This window comes from Mycteria americana, chromosome 1, assembly GCF_035582795.1.
Source record: "Mycteria americana isolate JAX WOST 10 ecotype Jacksonville Zoo and Gardens chromosome 1, USCA_MyAme_1.0, whole genome shotgun sequence".
Taxonomy (NCBI): domain Eukaryota; kingdom Metazoa; phylum Chordata; class Aves; order Ciconiiformes; family Ciconiidae; genus Mycteria; species Mycteria americana.
The window spans coordinates 116,392,433-116,408,426 of NC_134365.1; the positions used below are offsets into that span (position 1 = coordinate 116,392,433).

General features: G+C 36.6%; 1 protein-coding gene across 3 annotated transcripts in view; it reads left to right on the forward strand.

The window, feature by feature from the left end:
* GABPA (GA binding protein transcription factor subunit alpha) overlaps nt 1-13,780 on the forward strand; it is a 27,402-nt gene extending 13,622 nt beyond the window's left edge. For all 3 annotated transcript variants that reach the window (XM_075516895.1, XM_075516885.1, XM_075516904.1), the window contains exons 6-10: nt 2,323-2,517; nt 3,321-3,377; nt 4,425-4,565; nt 5,967-6,159; nt 10,955-13,780. In XM_075516895.1, coding sequence (XP_075373010.1) covers nt 2,323-2,517; nt 3,321-3,377; nt 4,425-4,565; nt 5,967-6,159; nt 10,955-11,183 — 815 coding nt within the window. In that variant the 3' untranslated portion in view covers nt 11,184-13,780. The remainder of the gene's footprint in view (nt 1-2,322; nt 2,518-3,320; nt 3,378-4,424; nt 4,566-5,966; nt 6,160-10,954) is intronic.
* Nucleotides 13,781-15,994: the final 2,214 nt, after the last annotated feature.

Genomic DNA, 15,994 nt, shown 5'->3' on the forward strand with positions numbered 1-15,994 from the left:
TGGGGTATCATAATTGAAAAATACATAATTGTTCTGCTCCTGTTTTTTGCCCTTGAGACAGTGAAAGTAAATATTCCTGCTTTAGTTTCCATTTCCAGTTCGTACTTGTTGACATGCTTTAATACATTGCATACAATGTTAACAAAGTTTTGAAGATGATGCTTAGATTTATCCATCCTCTTTCTAGCTTGCTCACACTAGTACTGCTTGAAACAGACTTTTTATGTTAAAATGTCTTGAGTCAACAAATCATGTATTGCATGTATCTTGAGTTGATTATTTATTATCATTTCTATATGGTCCTCTGCTGTGTGAGTTGTCTGTACTTTTGTGTGTTTGGCACTGGCATTTAAATGATGTGCACGTTGTGTTCTGTTGAAATGTCAAACGGGCGTCCCAAAACTTGATGCTGTGGCTTGTTTGATTCAAATACAGGGATGCATTGGGTCCTATTGTATCAAATCTTGGTTTAATGCCTTATTTAATGTGGTCTTTCTAGATGTGGTGTATTACACTTACTGTTTAGATGTGGTGTATTACACTTAGTGTTTCATATATATATATATATATATATATATATATATATATATATATATATATAGTGCATGTTTATTAGCCCACCCATGTGATGGGTTGACCCTAGCTGGCAGGTGAGCCTCCACCCAGTCACTTGCTCACTTCCCTTCCGGAGGCATGGGGGAAAGAATCAAAAGGGCCAAAGCGAGTTTAAAAAAAAATCATGGGTCAAGATAAAGACAATTTAATAAGCTATCCTGGCTGTGTCCCCTCCCAGTTTCTTGTGCACCTCCAGCCTGCTCACTGGGGTGGCTGAGTGAGAAGCAGAGAAGGCCTTGTGTCGGAGTCCAGTACTCTGACCAGGTTCTTTTAGATATTCCATGTGTGGAGGGTGTAATGTTTAATACCAAATTTACTTGAACATGGTTGATGTTATGTGGGATTTCTGATTTAGCAGAGCGATACAAATTGTAGTAAAAACACAATACAAATGTAAGTTACATTTAGAAAAAGACAGCAATTGCAATACACTCTTCAATCACAATACCAATGTGATTCCCATTACCAGTCTCTATATAACATGCTCACCATCATGATGTTGGGTGTCCCCAGTTGCTGGGAAGGAATACGTGGGTTGAAACCAAACCAAGCCTGTTGTTCTCTTCAGAATTCTTTTTCTAGTTGTCTAGTTTGTGTACTCTATGTTGGGCTAAGCAGTGTATTCACTGCCCCCCTCCCCGTGCTGGTCTGGCTGACTCAGGGAGGCTTTACACCACCAGTTGATCCGCTCCGCTGTTGATAGCTGTTTATCTAAAAAAAAAAAAAAAAGGCCATCCTCTGCTTCCTTTTTGTTGAAATAAAGTCAGCTGCTTTGCGTTATTCTCTGAGCTGCATGGGCCCCTTCACCCTTGCCCATCTCCTCTGAGCCTTCTTCCACTGTAGGGGAGTCACTTTCTACCCCTAGGGCTTTAATCAGTCACACCTTGACTCTGCAAGCACTGCTCAGCAGTAGCTAAAACATCAGTGTGTTACCAACACTGTTTTGGTCACCAGCCTAAAACACAGGACCATAGGGGCTGCTACAAAGAAAATTAACTCCATCCCAGCCAAACCCAGTATGATGGGTGATTTTAAATAGTTTAGAAACTGGGATAATGTGAATGAGTTTAGAATGTAATATTTCATCATAATCACATGCTGATCAACTTACTTGAGAGAGAGCATCCTGGTGTGAGAGAGACTACTCTCTTTTTTAAACTAAATCCCTCTGGGAAAAGAAAAATAATTATTTTCTGTGTTTGAGAAATGTTGGGCGTAGTTCTGATGTAAAAGCTTTTGCTAAAGAAAATCCCTTTTTTGCCCTTTCCATCTCCCCACCAAGCAACACCACTCCATCAGCTTTTTAAGAGGAGTCAACTTTCCATCCAGTCAGATTTGGTCACGGTAGCTACACTTCTTGATGTTATGTATCTTCTTTTATGGAAGTTATTATATAAATGAAAACATACCATCATTGGACTTAAACTGAATAGTGGCACTGACTGGCCTAGAAGCAGGCCCTTTTTACAAAATAAATAAATAAACAGATAACAAGAACCCCCTAAATAAAGTTTTTTAAAAGGCCTTCAGAAAAGGTCGTACAAGAAATTAACTCTGGGTTACACTTGTTTGAATGCTGTGGATCAGTAGCCACTTGTATTTTATTGTTGTTGTCAGTTACAGTAAGGACTAGCTCTGTATCCCCAGTGAGGAGGAACCTTGCAGTATATAATGGCATGATTTGCAGTTTTGTCTCTCTTTTCCCAGACCCAGTGCAGTGGTCGACAGACCAGGTGCTCCACTGGGTGGTGTGGGTGATGAAGGAGTTCAGCATGACTGACATTGACCTCAATGCGCTCAGCATTCCCGGGCGGGAGCTCTGCAGCCTCAGTCAAGAAGACTTCTTCCAGCGTGTCCCACGGGGAGAAATCCTCTGGAGCCATTTGGAGCTTCTTCGAAAGTGTACGGGCCATTTTTCTGTAACTGATTTTACTTATTCCCCCTCCCCCTTTCTCTCTCTCTTTTTTTTTCTTTCTTTCTTTAAAGATGAAACCAATTGTGAGCAGTTGTTTTTCCTCTATTTAATATTGGCAATAAAAATGAGGGCATCAATACAAGATAACAGGAGGTATTAGTGAGAATGTCTGCTGTTATGAAACATGTCTGCATACTAAACAGTTTGCCTGTCTTTCATCAAACTTCATAACTAACAGGAAGTTGTGACTGATGATTCCTCCTTTGTTTTAATAAAGATTTTTAGTTTGTGCATCTCCTGAATTTGACAGGTTTATAATTAAATATTGATTGTGAATTATTTAATGTACACCTCTGTGTCGTATGGAAGTGAAGATTATTAAGCAAAGGCAATGAAATCCTTAGATTGCACACAACACAACTGATAAGTGATGCATTGTATGTGTGTAATACAGTAATGTGTATGTGCATTTCAGATTTACCATGCTTGGATGTAACTTGGCAGACTAAAAACTATTTTCATCTTCATTTACATGATACAGCTAAAGGTTTTAGGGGATGGAGAATGAATAAGATACCTTGAAATTCACTATGTACATCCTTATTTCTAAAAATGGAATGATAGACGTTAAATGTCTCTACTCACAAGACCATGAGCTATGCATGTCTCTTGCAAACTGATACCAAATTTTGACTTTTTTCCTCTATGAAATATGAAAGTTTTTGATCTTCAGGAGACTTGAAATTTGTGGGTTAAATAAAACTTACAATTTTTTTTTTCTAATTTGCAGATGTGCTGGCTAGCCAGGAACACTCTGGAGAAATAGCAACTGTTACTATTGATCAGCGTAAGTACTTCTGCCAGCAGTTAATTCACACAATTAACTGTTTGCAAGTTTAGCACTGTACTTTGGTTCAGTGCTGTAATAGTACAACATTTGGAAAATCACTAGAGAGAGTAGTTTTCCTTGGTGAGGGGAGGAGGGCGTATTTTAAACCTCAAAGCCACATGTTGGGTTTCTTGATACTTTGTTACTGGCTCAAAGGTGGTGTATGACTTGACCTATGAAAGTTTCTAACTTTCATTTGGGATGGTGGTTTTCCACTCTCTTGAAATAAGCTGCCTAGGATCCGTATTTGAGGTCTTGAGTTGTTCTGGTTTTTTAGGTTCTATATTGCATTAATGAATAGATATATTAAAATGTTATGATTTCGAAAGAAAGTGTTTCCAAAAACTGAAAGGGAGTGTGGAAGAGAGGACTTGCTTAGAAACCAATACTAGAAAAAAATACATTAAAGTAACTTTCCAGTTATTTGAAACTCATTCTTCCAGCTGAAGCAGTGTCATCAATTATGAAAATTGATCAATTTTCAGAAGACTTGTAAGCAGCTTATATGTTAAATAGATAGACCGTGCATTACATTCTGGGTTTCTGTCTAGTTAAAGCCACCTAGGGTGGGACATTTGCGTACTCTTATACCATTGCAATAGAAGGGTATTTAATTGCTGTTTGAATAGCAGGTATGGAGGGTTGTACAGTGACTGTAGAGAAAAGTGCATTAGGGTAGATCATATGGGAACAGCATAAAGATGAAAACAAAGATATGAGAGGGGTTTTTTTAATGGAAACATCTAATACACGTGACAGTAGACTAAAGCTGATGTTTTATCTGTAATGTGGCATCTCTACTATGAATCTAAACCCACAATTTCCACTATAAGAGGTAAAAAGTCTTTAAATTATTCTTAGCATTGTCACTTATACGGTGTGTCCTTTTAGCAAAGGAAAAAACTAGCTCCTGGATGTTATGATAATACAGGTAATAAATAATATATGCCTATTTCTGTGCCAGCAACTTATAATTGATGTTGTACAATGTGCTCTGCTTTACAGCTGTGCAGATTATTCCAGCATCTGTACAGCCTGCTACCCCAACCACCATTAAAGTAATAAACAGCAATGCAAAGGCAGCTAAAGTACAGAGAGCTCCAAGGATCTCTGGGGAAGATAGAAGTTCCCCTGGAAACAGAACAGGTATTGTCTACATTATTTTTAAATGCAAATGCGGTAAACACTTACTCATTAATTTGAATTACAGTTTTGTAGAACACATCTTTGTCACTCTGAATGTGAGGTTTGTAGAAGTCCATGTGGTACGAAGGGGACTGTAGCTACAAAACATATCACAAGTACATGCAGACTTGGCAGGTTGGTTAGCTCACACAGGCACTATGTTAACATGGTGCTGCAGCTTTTGAGTCCTGCAGTAAATAAAATGCATGAAATTGTTTCTCTTCCTGTGACTTAACAGTCTGTCCTCTCAAACCACTGCATAGCATTTATTCAAACTTTTAACTTCTTTCTGCTTTCCATTTGCAGAAAGGGGAGAAAAACCGTATGTTGTAGAATCCTAGCCTAGCTGCTACTTGCTCTACCTGTTCCCCTGCTCCTCCCTCCCCCAGTTTGGTGACTTTCAGCATTTAGCAAGTTTCAGATTTCTTGTTTTGTTAAATGAGGGCACCTTCTGGAAAACTGCACACTAAATCTTCAGTTTATTTTTGGAATTACTGTTATTTGTACATACTCTTTGATTATTAATAACTCATCTTAATTTCTTTATCTCATTTTTTCTTGCTGTCATTTTTGCTTTGGTTCTCTCCACTGTTGTGAATTTTTCTGTTAAATCCTTTCCTCTCCTTTTCCTTGAATTTTTTTTTTTTTTGTTTTAAACTCTCCATAAAAGTCTATTATGATGTAATTCAGGATTCTTAGGCCAAGCTGATAAAAATATCAGCTGACATCAGTGGGGAATACTCTGTGTTTCTCCCTTTAGACGTTGGATCTACTATCTGTATCTCATTGAGAATTTAGGAATTTAACTGCAGAGACTTCAGTTAAAAAGAAATCTTAATGATTGGACATGAAAGATGTTATACTGACGTAAGCTGAAATTTGGGGGGGGCTTGTATTTCTAATATTTCATATTGAAAATTGGAGACTAAACTGTTTTTTAAAAAAACAACTTCTATTACAGATATAGATATATATATATATATATATAGAGATATATGTATATGCCTGAAGAGGAATAAGCAGTTCTTGCTAAATCTGTTCCATTTTAGGGGTAGATATGTGTCTAAATGACTGTGTGTAGTGTTATATATTTTTTTCTTAAGTTCTAGGGACAGATTTATGAGAAATTTTGATTTTTTTTTTTCTATATTAATCAGTTTCTTTTTTAATAGATTAATACTGATGACTTTGCAGGAAAATGTTTACAAAAGAATAATTAGAAGAAATTAATTGAGTGCAGGCTTTCCTTCCATCATATATTCTATGTTGGTCTGCTTTAATATGTTGGTTGGAAATTTTTAACTATGAGTGGAACATAAAAAGGACTCATTGAAATGGATCTTGTTATTCCTATTTCAACAGGAAACAATGGCCAGATCCAGTTGTGGCAGTTTTTATTAGAACTTCTGACTGACAAAGATGCTCGGGACTGTATTTCTTGGGTTGGCGATGAAGGAGAGTTTAAATTGAATCAACCTGAACTGGTTGCGCAAAAATGGGGACAGCGCAAAAACAAACCTACGATGAACTATGAGAAGCTTAGTCGGGCTTTGAGGTAAGAAAATTTAGGAACTGATCAGGTATGAAGTGATTTGCTTCGACTTGACTATTTTTAACTGTCATAATGCAAGACTTGCGGCTTTTTTAGTAAAGGGATAAACAGGTCCTCTGAAGCTACTCCTTCCCATCAGATTGTACTGGTCTTAAGGGCAAGGTATTTGCTGGTGTGTTTTTCTTTATTTTTTTTAAAGAAGCTAGTACAATAATTTCTTGAAAATATATTTTCTTTTTTCAAGATTATTGAACACTGACCTGATAGTTAATTTGGGCTTTCGGAAATATATTTATTTTTGATGTATCCTCACCATTTATGCTTTCAGTAGTGTGCCAAACAATATTGATTATAAAGATACAGAAATATGCACATACTCTGAATTATTGACTTATTTTTATATTTTACAGTTTACTTGTTCGTGTTCCTCTTGCTCTTGTTATGGTATAAAGCGGATACTTGCCTGTAATTATGTAACTGTTAGTTTTCTGTATGTAACAAAACTTTTTCTAAGTTCAAATATTCATTGATCCATTCCATTGTTCTTATGGTAGGGATGTTAAATTGAAAAATACAGTTGACAGGTAAGTTTCAGCAGTTGTTGTGATTCCGACATAATGAATTTCTATCATCTGAAGAAATGGAAGCGTTTCAGGCTGTCTTCATTCCATCATGAGTTTGTAGTTTGACGTTGGTAAAAGGGACTTGTATTATTGAATCACTGTAGGAGATGTGCTTGAGGAGGGAGAAGAATGCAAGTACTTGAATTTTAGACTTTTTTCCCCTCCTTATTTTGGCCTCTGGAATCGTTTGAAGATTCATCCAAGTTCTGTGAAATCATTAAGACTGAACTTCTAATTTCTTATTCTGATATGGTTAAATCTATTTCTCTTAAATACCTTTCCTGAAAGCTAATCATTGTCTAGTCCTGCAAATTATTTAAGCAGCTTTAGGAACTCTTTTTATATGAGTGAAGTTGCATATTGGTTGAAGTCTGAGATCTAAGATTTACTTTTCAGCATTTCCACTTCTGGCTACATTATTTTTTTTAAAAGGAAGTAAACTCATCTAGCATGGTTTAAAAAAAAAAATTAAAAATAAACTTCTATTTAAAAATACCTCTATGAGAAATGATGGTAAAGTTACCATATTCTGGCTTTCTTTAGTCTTTTAGGGAGGATTTAAATAACATCAGTATGCATGATGCTGAATGAGTACTTTCACTGGGGGAGATCGAAGTCTAGAAGACCATGAATGGCATAGGGTCAGTAAAGAATGACTACTCAGTATCTCATTTACGTGAACAGGAGGCATCAGAAGAAACTGGCAGGCACCAGATACACAACTTAACTATACGCTTTTGTTCGTCTTGCAACTTCTTTAGGCACAGTATTGTGAATGCCAGAATTATTTTATGAGTTGGAGAGGAAAGTGGACAAATTAATGAAAAATAAATAGTTTTAAGGATATTTTGGTATGGAAAGATGCAACTCCTAGAAGTTGCTGAGCCCCAGATCATTGAAAGCAAGGAAGGGCATCAATATATGCTTACTCTACTTTCATGCTTTTCCTTAGGCGCCCTCTTCTGATCTGTTGGAGCTTATATCCTGTTCTGGATAGATCTTTAGTCTGGTCTTGTATGACTGTTCTTGCATTATTTATATATTAAATTAGAATGTTACTTTTTTCATAGGATCACAGAATCCCTTGGGTGGGAAGGGCCTCAGGAGGTCTTTGTTGCAATACCATTCCTGTATTTCCAGCCTGGTTTTGTGAATCTATGTGTTTGTGTACTGAAGGTATATGTGAAAACTTTCTGGAACATAAAAATGGTGTAAATGATGCTAATGTTTTTTCGGTTTTGTCAACAAAATCCGCAGAAGATTTTGAAGGCAGCTGAAGAACTTTAAAATGATGTTCTTACCACTGGGATATTAAACAGATGTCTGCACAGTAATTTGCATAAACCACTATTAGAGAAGTTTTGCATTTATATTTTAGTCACAGAATTACAGAAATCACATTCCTCAAAATGTTGCCATTTTGGCAGCTGCATCAATATTGACATGTTTTCTAACGCTTGAATGTCTGAAGGGATATTTAATGCTACTCCCATGATAAACACTGTTGCCAAGCTAAAGTTTTATTAAATGGTAATATGTTTTGTTTACTAATGTACTATTATTGAGAAATGTGCTAGCTCTTCTGCCCAGCTGTAGGAAAACCAGGCAGTATAGAAACTAGAGCAGGGTGAAAAATGGAAGAGCAGCTTTTTTTGTTACATACACCTTGGTAAATTTTCTAAAATCAACATCTGTTTAGTTATCCAGTAGGGAAGTGAGACTTGAAGAAAAATAATTCCTCTCCTGTACTATTCTGAAGCAAAGTTTTCATGTCACTTGGAACATTCCAGTAACTAAGGCTTTGTAAACTTTCATGGGTATTTATTTTTAGCTTTCTGTATTTTTGAATAAGCAAATGCTGTAATCAGTAATGCATTCAACATAATATTGAAAAAATCCTCTCCCACATTGCCTCAGTTCTAACTTGAGGGTTTCTAGCATGAGATGTGGGATTCTTGCATGGTTTTGGGCCTTGCATAAATGCAGACTAATTTCTTGTGGTCATTTTTCTTTCTGATCGTATCAGTAATGCGGACTAAATCATTTAAAGAAATCTATTCAGTTTTGTAAAGCATTTTTCTACAGCATTATTTTGAGACAGGCATTATTGTACAGGATTGTACAATAAATGTAAATGCTTGTACAGAGTTAAATAACTTTAAAAAAAAAAAAGTTTTGGCCAGTGGCACTTGACGCATGCCATGGCCACATTTTACAAACTGGCTTTCTGCAGATGCTTTGTATTGACCCAGGTGAGCACAGCTCCCACTTCCCCAATTTCTCTATGTCCAGTACCCTGTCACATTCAACATGAATGCCTGCCCAGTGTTCCCACACTCTATATTGTATTTCTCTAAGCTATACTGTATTTCACACGCAAGAGATACACCAGGATATTGCTCATCCTTCCCCAATTCTGCCCAGTACTGCAAGACTGTACTTCAAAGCTGAACAGAAATTATCATCCCACCCTCTAGGTTACAGGGTTCATTTAACCCCTTATAACTAAACCTCATTGTCTCACTAGGAAGCTGAATGTGATGGACACCATGCAACAACAGATCCTTCAGCTGGTGCCAAGAAGATGCTTTGGAGGACAGGGCTGTCGTGGGGAAGTGCTGAGTGGCAGTGAAGTAGCAGTTAAGAACAAGCATAACGATGTGGAGAAGGAAACAGGAGTTGAGGGAGGTGCAGGTGTTAGCTTGGAGGGGTGGAGGGAAGAGAAGGACTGAAGAGGAAGCTTTTATATAACTACAGGCCATTCAGGAGAAAGGTGAAGGAGAGCTTTGGCAAATGGACCAAACTTTCTTTACCCACAGAGCAATAGCAAGCTATTTGACAGTTCTTGTACTCCATAAAAGACCTCTGTGGCTTCTTGCATGATATCAGTAACCAGCAGGCTTGCCAGCATTTTTTCCACATAGTGTCTCTCTCATCCTATCTTTGCTTTGGTCCTGTTGCTTAGATCCTGACCCTCCAAAGAAAGAAATTAAAAGGCTTTTTTTCAGAATTTGAGGTGTCTGAAGAAATTTGATTGGATTCTTAGTAACTTACCTCTTTTCCACTAGAGCTGGGAGACAGAAGTTAGTCTTTTAATTGACTTAATTTTGCTGGTGAATGAGAATCATCTTTGCTTTACAAGCATGTCACTCAGAGGATTAAGTTTTAGACAGTCAAGAAATCTGGGCTCATTTGTACTACATTTGGGTGATGGTTTTGAGGAAATTAAATTGTGTGTGGGTTTTTTGTTTGTTTGTTTGATTGTTTTGGTTTTTTCCAAATTTATCACAAGCTTGTTAAGCTCATCAAGTCCAGGTTATGTCCCAGCCACTTAGGTTTTCTTACTGAGAAATGTGACGTGTTCTATTAATGGCTGCAGTGAGACAAGATCAGCAACAAAACTGTAAAATTCTAACTTCTGTTTTATTGGTATCACCTAAAGTTTTATAATGTCTCTGGCGTACAGTGGGTCATATAGACTTTATCTTTACAGCATTTCTGCCCAGTCTGAGAATTCTTTTGTGATACAATGTAAAAAGTATTCATAGTTAGAGAAGTCACTTTTAGTTGTAAATAAAGGCAAAGGATGTAGTTTTGCTAGCATACGAACTTTAAAAAAAAACCAAACCAAACATGCTTTTATAGTTTTACTTCCATCTTTGAAAACAATAGGGAGAGAATGGCTGCTTTAGTATCATAGAAACTACAATGCGAATTTTCAAACTGTTTCCAACATGAATTTTTTTCCTCAGAAAAGCAGAGACGGGAGTAAAGAAGGCAAAGGACAATATTGAGGGGGGAGACAACATTTTCTTATTAAGGCAAAGCACTGTATAAAACTTATTCCCCCCACCAAGCTGTTTTTAGACTGCTCCGAGACCTTCATTTCTGAACTGGTGCTTCCGACTGCCTATAAAATAATTACTGCGTTTTGTTTCTCCTTAACGTATCAAGGTGCAGGGACAATTTTCAACCCTCTTCCCTTTTCTCATATAAGAAAATGCCTAAACAGTGTCTTGGTATATGAAATTATGTGAGAATCGTGATGAGAAAAAAGATTCATATTTTGGCCTCCGAGTGACCTTAAGTAAATAACCGATGCGTATGGAAGTTACAGATGCTGAAAATTTACATTGATTTTTTCTTTTCTCTTTTTTTTTTTTTTTTTTTTACAGGTATTACTATGATGGAGACATGATCTGCAAAGTGCAAGGCAAAAGGTTTGTGTACAAATTTGTCTGCGACTTGAAAACTCTCATTGGATACAGCGCAGCAGAGTTGAATCGGTTGGTCACAGAATGTGAGCAGAAGAAACTAGCCAAGATGCAGCTCCATGGCATTGCACAGCCAGTTACAGCAGTGGCGCTCGCTACAGCATCCCTGCAAACTGAGAAAGATAATTAAGCACTAGGACCTGAAAGGGGGAGCCTGAGGCCTTTCCTATATAACCAGAGCAGTTGCTGCTCTTACCCTTATCAGAATTGGAAACTTCTTTTGTTTCTTGACAGTACAATATAGAGCATGATTTTCTATAAAGAACTGGGACTTGCATAAATTTGGATCTTTTAACAGCATATATTTCAATGTAAGTTAAGGGATCACCACAACTTCTGCAACTTTGAGTCAGGGCCTCTATGGTATGCAATCTGAAATTGGTGAGAAAGGTTGAAGTGGTCAGCGCTCTGTGTCCACAGCTGTACAAAGTAATTTTTGCAGCGCTTTTAACAAAAATGAAGTACCTACAGCAAGCAGGCTGATCAGTTGTCTGAACTCAGTCCTTTCCAATCTTTTGTTCTCTGCTGAGCTACCAAATGGCATTTGATGCTTTCAAAGCTAAACATGTTCATTATCCTCATTTAATCAAGCAGAGCCGAAAGACCATTAAGTGTTACAAAGCATCAGGTTCTTAAAATAGCTTCTGTGTTTATAAGCAAAGGAAACGATGACTAGACCGAACTGAAGATCAGTGCTGAAGAAGGAGATCCAGGTTTAGATCTGGCTTAGGTGAAAAGCCAATTATGAGTATTTCATTGTAATATGTAGATAATATGCATATACGAGGGCAAGTGCTTACCTGTTTTGAAAGACGCTGTTAACGCTAGCCATTTAGCAAAAAGCGAAGACAAACTTCTTCCCCCGCTACCACCCCCCATCAGGTGATTTGGAAACTTGACAAAGTAGCCTTCACCCAAGAGTAGTTTGTTTTGGTGGGGGGGTTTTAATGCTCTGTTCTGCAAGGTGCTTATACCTGCATGGTAGTCAACCTTAGTAACTGAAGACTTAAGTTAATCACAGTCAGTAGTCCCCATTTAGAAACAAAATGCAAGTTGGAAGTAGTTTTACAGAGAACTGAAGTTTGATTTCCAAATTATTGTACAGTCTGACATATATTAAAATACAAAGATGTATTTTTTATTTAAAATTAATTTCTTTCTGAACTTCAAGTGGTGTTTTTGAAGCTTCATAAGCCAAATGCATGCTCCAGAGCTGGGTGCAATTTGAAGTCTGGATGGTGAATAGAAAATAGTTGGAATGTATCCTGAATCCTGAGCTACGGAGAGTATGCCATGCAAACTTATCCGTGCAGTAAAAGTAGGCTGCAACTTTTGAGCTTTTTTACTGATGCCTATTAGACAATTCCTTTTAATGGCTGAAAATGGTGCTACTTTGGTTTTGCTTTTGCCCCTTCATGTTACTAAACAGTGTAAGTATTATGTCACCATGCATGTTTTCCAACTTTTTATAAGTGAAACCCCCTCTGGTAACACTTAACAATTAAAATGCAAGTGCATAAGGGAAAACTTTTAACCCTGTGAGGGATCAAGCTACTCTTAAATCAAAAGTGCTTGTACAGTTAGGTTCTAAACATAAGATGTGTTTATACTGAGTAGTGAGAGCACTGGACTGTTGCTCTTGAACTGAAAAGGGATGGTCATACTTGCAAGCAGAGGGCAAAGAACACAGAAGACTCATGTTTATTTTAAAGATGCAGTGAGGACAAAGCTTTTTGTTTGTAGGTGGATGTTCATCTGCAGCTAGTTTTTGCTTAACTAGAAATCTTGCATGTAGTTCTAGCCTACTTTTTTCATCATCACCACGATTATGAAATTTTTTTTTTTGCCCGATTCTTTCAGTAACTCTTAATATTGTTTTCATTCTTCAGCTCTTAAAGCACTCCATCTACTGAGCATGCTGGTTTTATTTTGTTTTTAAAATCTTAAGCCCTGAGCAAAATATGTAAATGCATCTGTCACGAGAGGTCAACCCTCAATCCCTTTATTACTGTTACAGTAGTCTGATTCCACCAGTTGGCAAGTGTTTGAGGTGACTTATGCAAATAGATGCAGGTTTGCTTAGTAAGAATAAGATGAAGCTGATAGTTCGGTGGCAGCAACTATGTATGTAACACTGCTCCATTACTAAACAGAAGTCCAATACAAGTCACTAGTTTTATTTAGCAGAGTTCGTGAGAGGCCTTTTTACTTAAAATACAGTATAAAAAGAAGAGAAGCTTAAAATATCAGCTTTCTAGATCAAACTGGACTGTGGGAGGATAAACTAACAGCAAAATTGAAATGTAGTATCAATACTTTATTGCCCTGAATGTTCTTGTTACACGATAAGCCCTCTAGGGGAAACTTCTGATATCACACTTTCTTTGTAAATACATCCAATTATTATTCTGCAGCTTTTCAGTAGGTATGATAGTCCTTTGGGTTCTTTGTTGTGGGATCATCTGCTTTTCCACCGTGTTCTAATTAGTAAATAAGGAATCTTTCAAACAGTATAAAATCACTGTCACATTCTCTGTAGTTGAGGGAGAAATCTGTGACTAACTTCATGTCTTCAATAAAATAAAAGATGTAGAATATATTGTCAGAGGTTGTTCTGTTGCTGCCAGAAGGAAAACACAGAAAGAATATTCCCAATTTTTTGTAAAACGGAAGGTTTTTTGCATACTTTTTACTCTTTAAATAAAGACACTTATACTCTGCTAATAATTATGTATTTCTTTTGTGTTTTGCATTTTTTTGGTAATTTTACATGAAACAATTATTTTCTATTTTTACTCTGATAAAATATTTGTGCATAAAATGTCAATATAGTAAAATAAAAATGTTATACAGCTAATGCCTGTTGACTTCTTAATTTTTCAGAAAGCCATTTGTAATGTCGTTCCAGTGCAGCCAGTTTAAAGGTGAACACATGCACTTTATTCTCATTCCTCTTAAGATCACAAGCTCGTTACAGGAAGAAGGCAGACTGTCTTATTTTCTGAAGCTGCATCTTCTTTGACTCAATACTTGGCTATGTGTTTCTACTTTTAAAGTGGAACTCGGTGTCTTTCATTACTGTAACAGCTTGCTTTAACATCTCAATTGTAAGTCTCAAAGCGGTGCTTTGATAAAAATAATGAAGGAAACTTAACAGTAGGACAAAATGGAGCGCTGTAAAATAGTTTTACACCTTTAGGAGTGTTTAAATTGGAAAGGTTCATGTTGATCTGTAATCTTTGGACTTTGTTTCATTCTTGCAAATAGCCCCGCTTACTACATGTAGCCCGCTAACTCAATTGTTAGTACTGTCCTTGTTAAAAAGAAGATAAAATTCTGATTATACTGTTATTGCCTTATTTTTAAATTGTGTCTCAATAGAAATATTCTCATTATACCTCTGAACTCCTCCATCTGGACTGCCAAATTCAAGACTGAAATATTTTGTCATCTTGAAACCTACCACCTCACTTGATTTCAAAATGTTTATGTTTAGCTCAGCAGCAACAGCGTGTAATGGACTGAAAATAATTTTTTAGAACACTTCAATAAGTTGTTGGCCTTCTTTTAAAGTACATTTACAAACATTCAGTATCTTACTAATTGAGGACCTTTTGTTTGTGTTTATAGTTATTAGCATCTTTATGCCAGTGAGAGTTTGTTTTGGGATTCTCATTCTCAGACTGAAATTTTTATTGGAACACTATAGGGAATTACAAACTAACAGCTTTCAATTATCAGTCTTAAGCAAAATAAGCTGATATGGGGCTCCATTGCCTGATAGTGAAAGAAGGATGATAGAAGGTCCATTGACACAGGTTTATGGGAATTTTTTTTTTTTAAAGCAGCATGATAAAAGATCCATTCACACGGTCTATGGGGAGTATTCTTACTAGACTGGTGGATTTTGTTTTTCAAGATCATACATATTCTTAAAGGTTGTGGGTTTGATATAGCTATATCAGGACTTCTGCAACATATTTGGTTTGACACTGTATAATTTTTTTTTCTTTTGGAAAAGTAATTCTTAATATGGATGGTGCTAAACAGAAGATTACTTAATGATTGACTGATTTTGAGAATTGTAACGTGGGACCCAATACATCAGACATATTATGACTCAATTACATTTTGCATCATTGTTTCAGAACTAGAGGGCACAGCATCTAATCAGGCACCAAACTGAAATGCTATCATCTTGTAGTTTTAGAGTATTGACATCTTAGCCGTTAATAGCTTGAAACTAAGGTTAAAAAATGCTGAGGAGGGAGAAACAAATATTGAGTGTCTGCCTTTAATTAAAATTCTTCTGTACTCGTGGAACTGGTGTTCTGGAAACTGAAATTAAATGGTGCTAATGGCAGTGGTATCAGAAGATGTCTCTGTAACCCGTGAAACAGTTCTCATTTACCTGGAAAAACAGAGGAATCAGTTGTGTTTGTGGTTCATGACACACAACATCCAAGTAGGTTCTTGTAGGTGGTGTCACCGTAACTGGCTATGATGGGAAAGGAAGAAACCAAAGGTAATTAATTATTGATCATAGTTGTAAGCAACTTACTTATGTAGTTACTTAATAAAAATAAAGGCAGTTCAAAAGAGGAGATAACTCTGTATCAAAACAGCTGAAATCATGTAAATAGTTGTCTCATGTTACCAGAAACAGCTGAAACTACCTGCAGTGCGTTAGTTTTTAATTGCCCAACAGTTGACTTACAAAACAACTGCTGGACAGCAGATAGTAATAAAATTTCAGTTTCTTTACAGTCATTTTCAGGTTGCTGGCATTGAAATGATTGTTCAGAAACAGCAGGAAAAATGCTTGTTTACTTTTGCACAGCTTTGGTGAGTGTAAAAACTTGTGGAAACATTTAATTTTGTCTATTGACAGACAAATGTCTTGGTTCAGGTATTTGCTACTAATGATCTAAACGAGCTGGG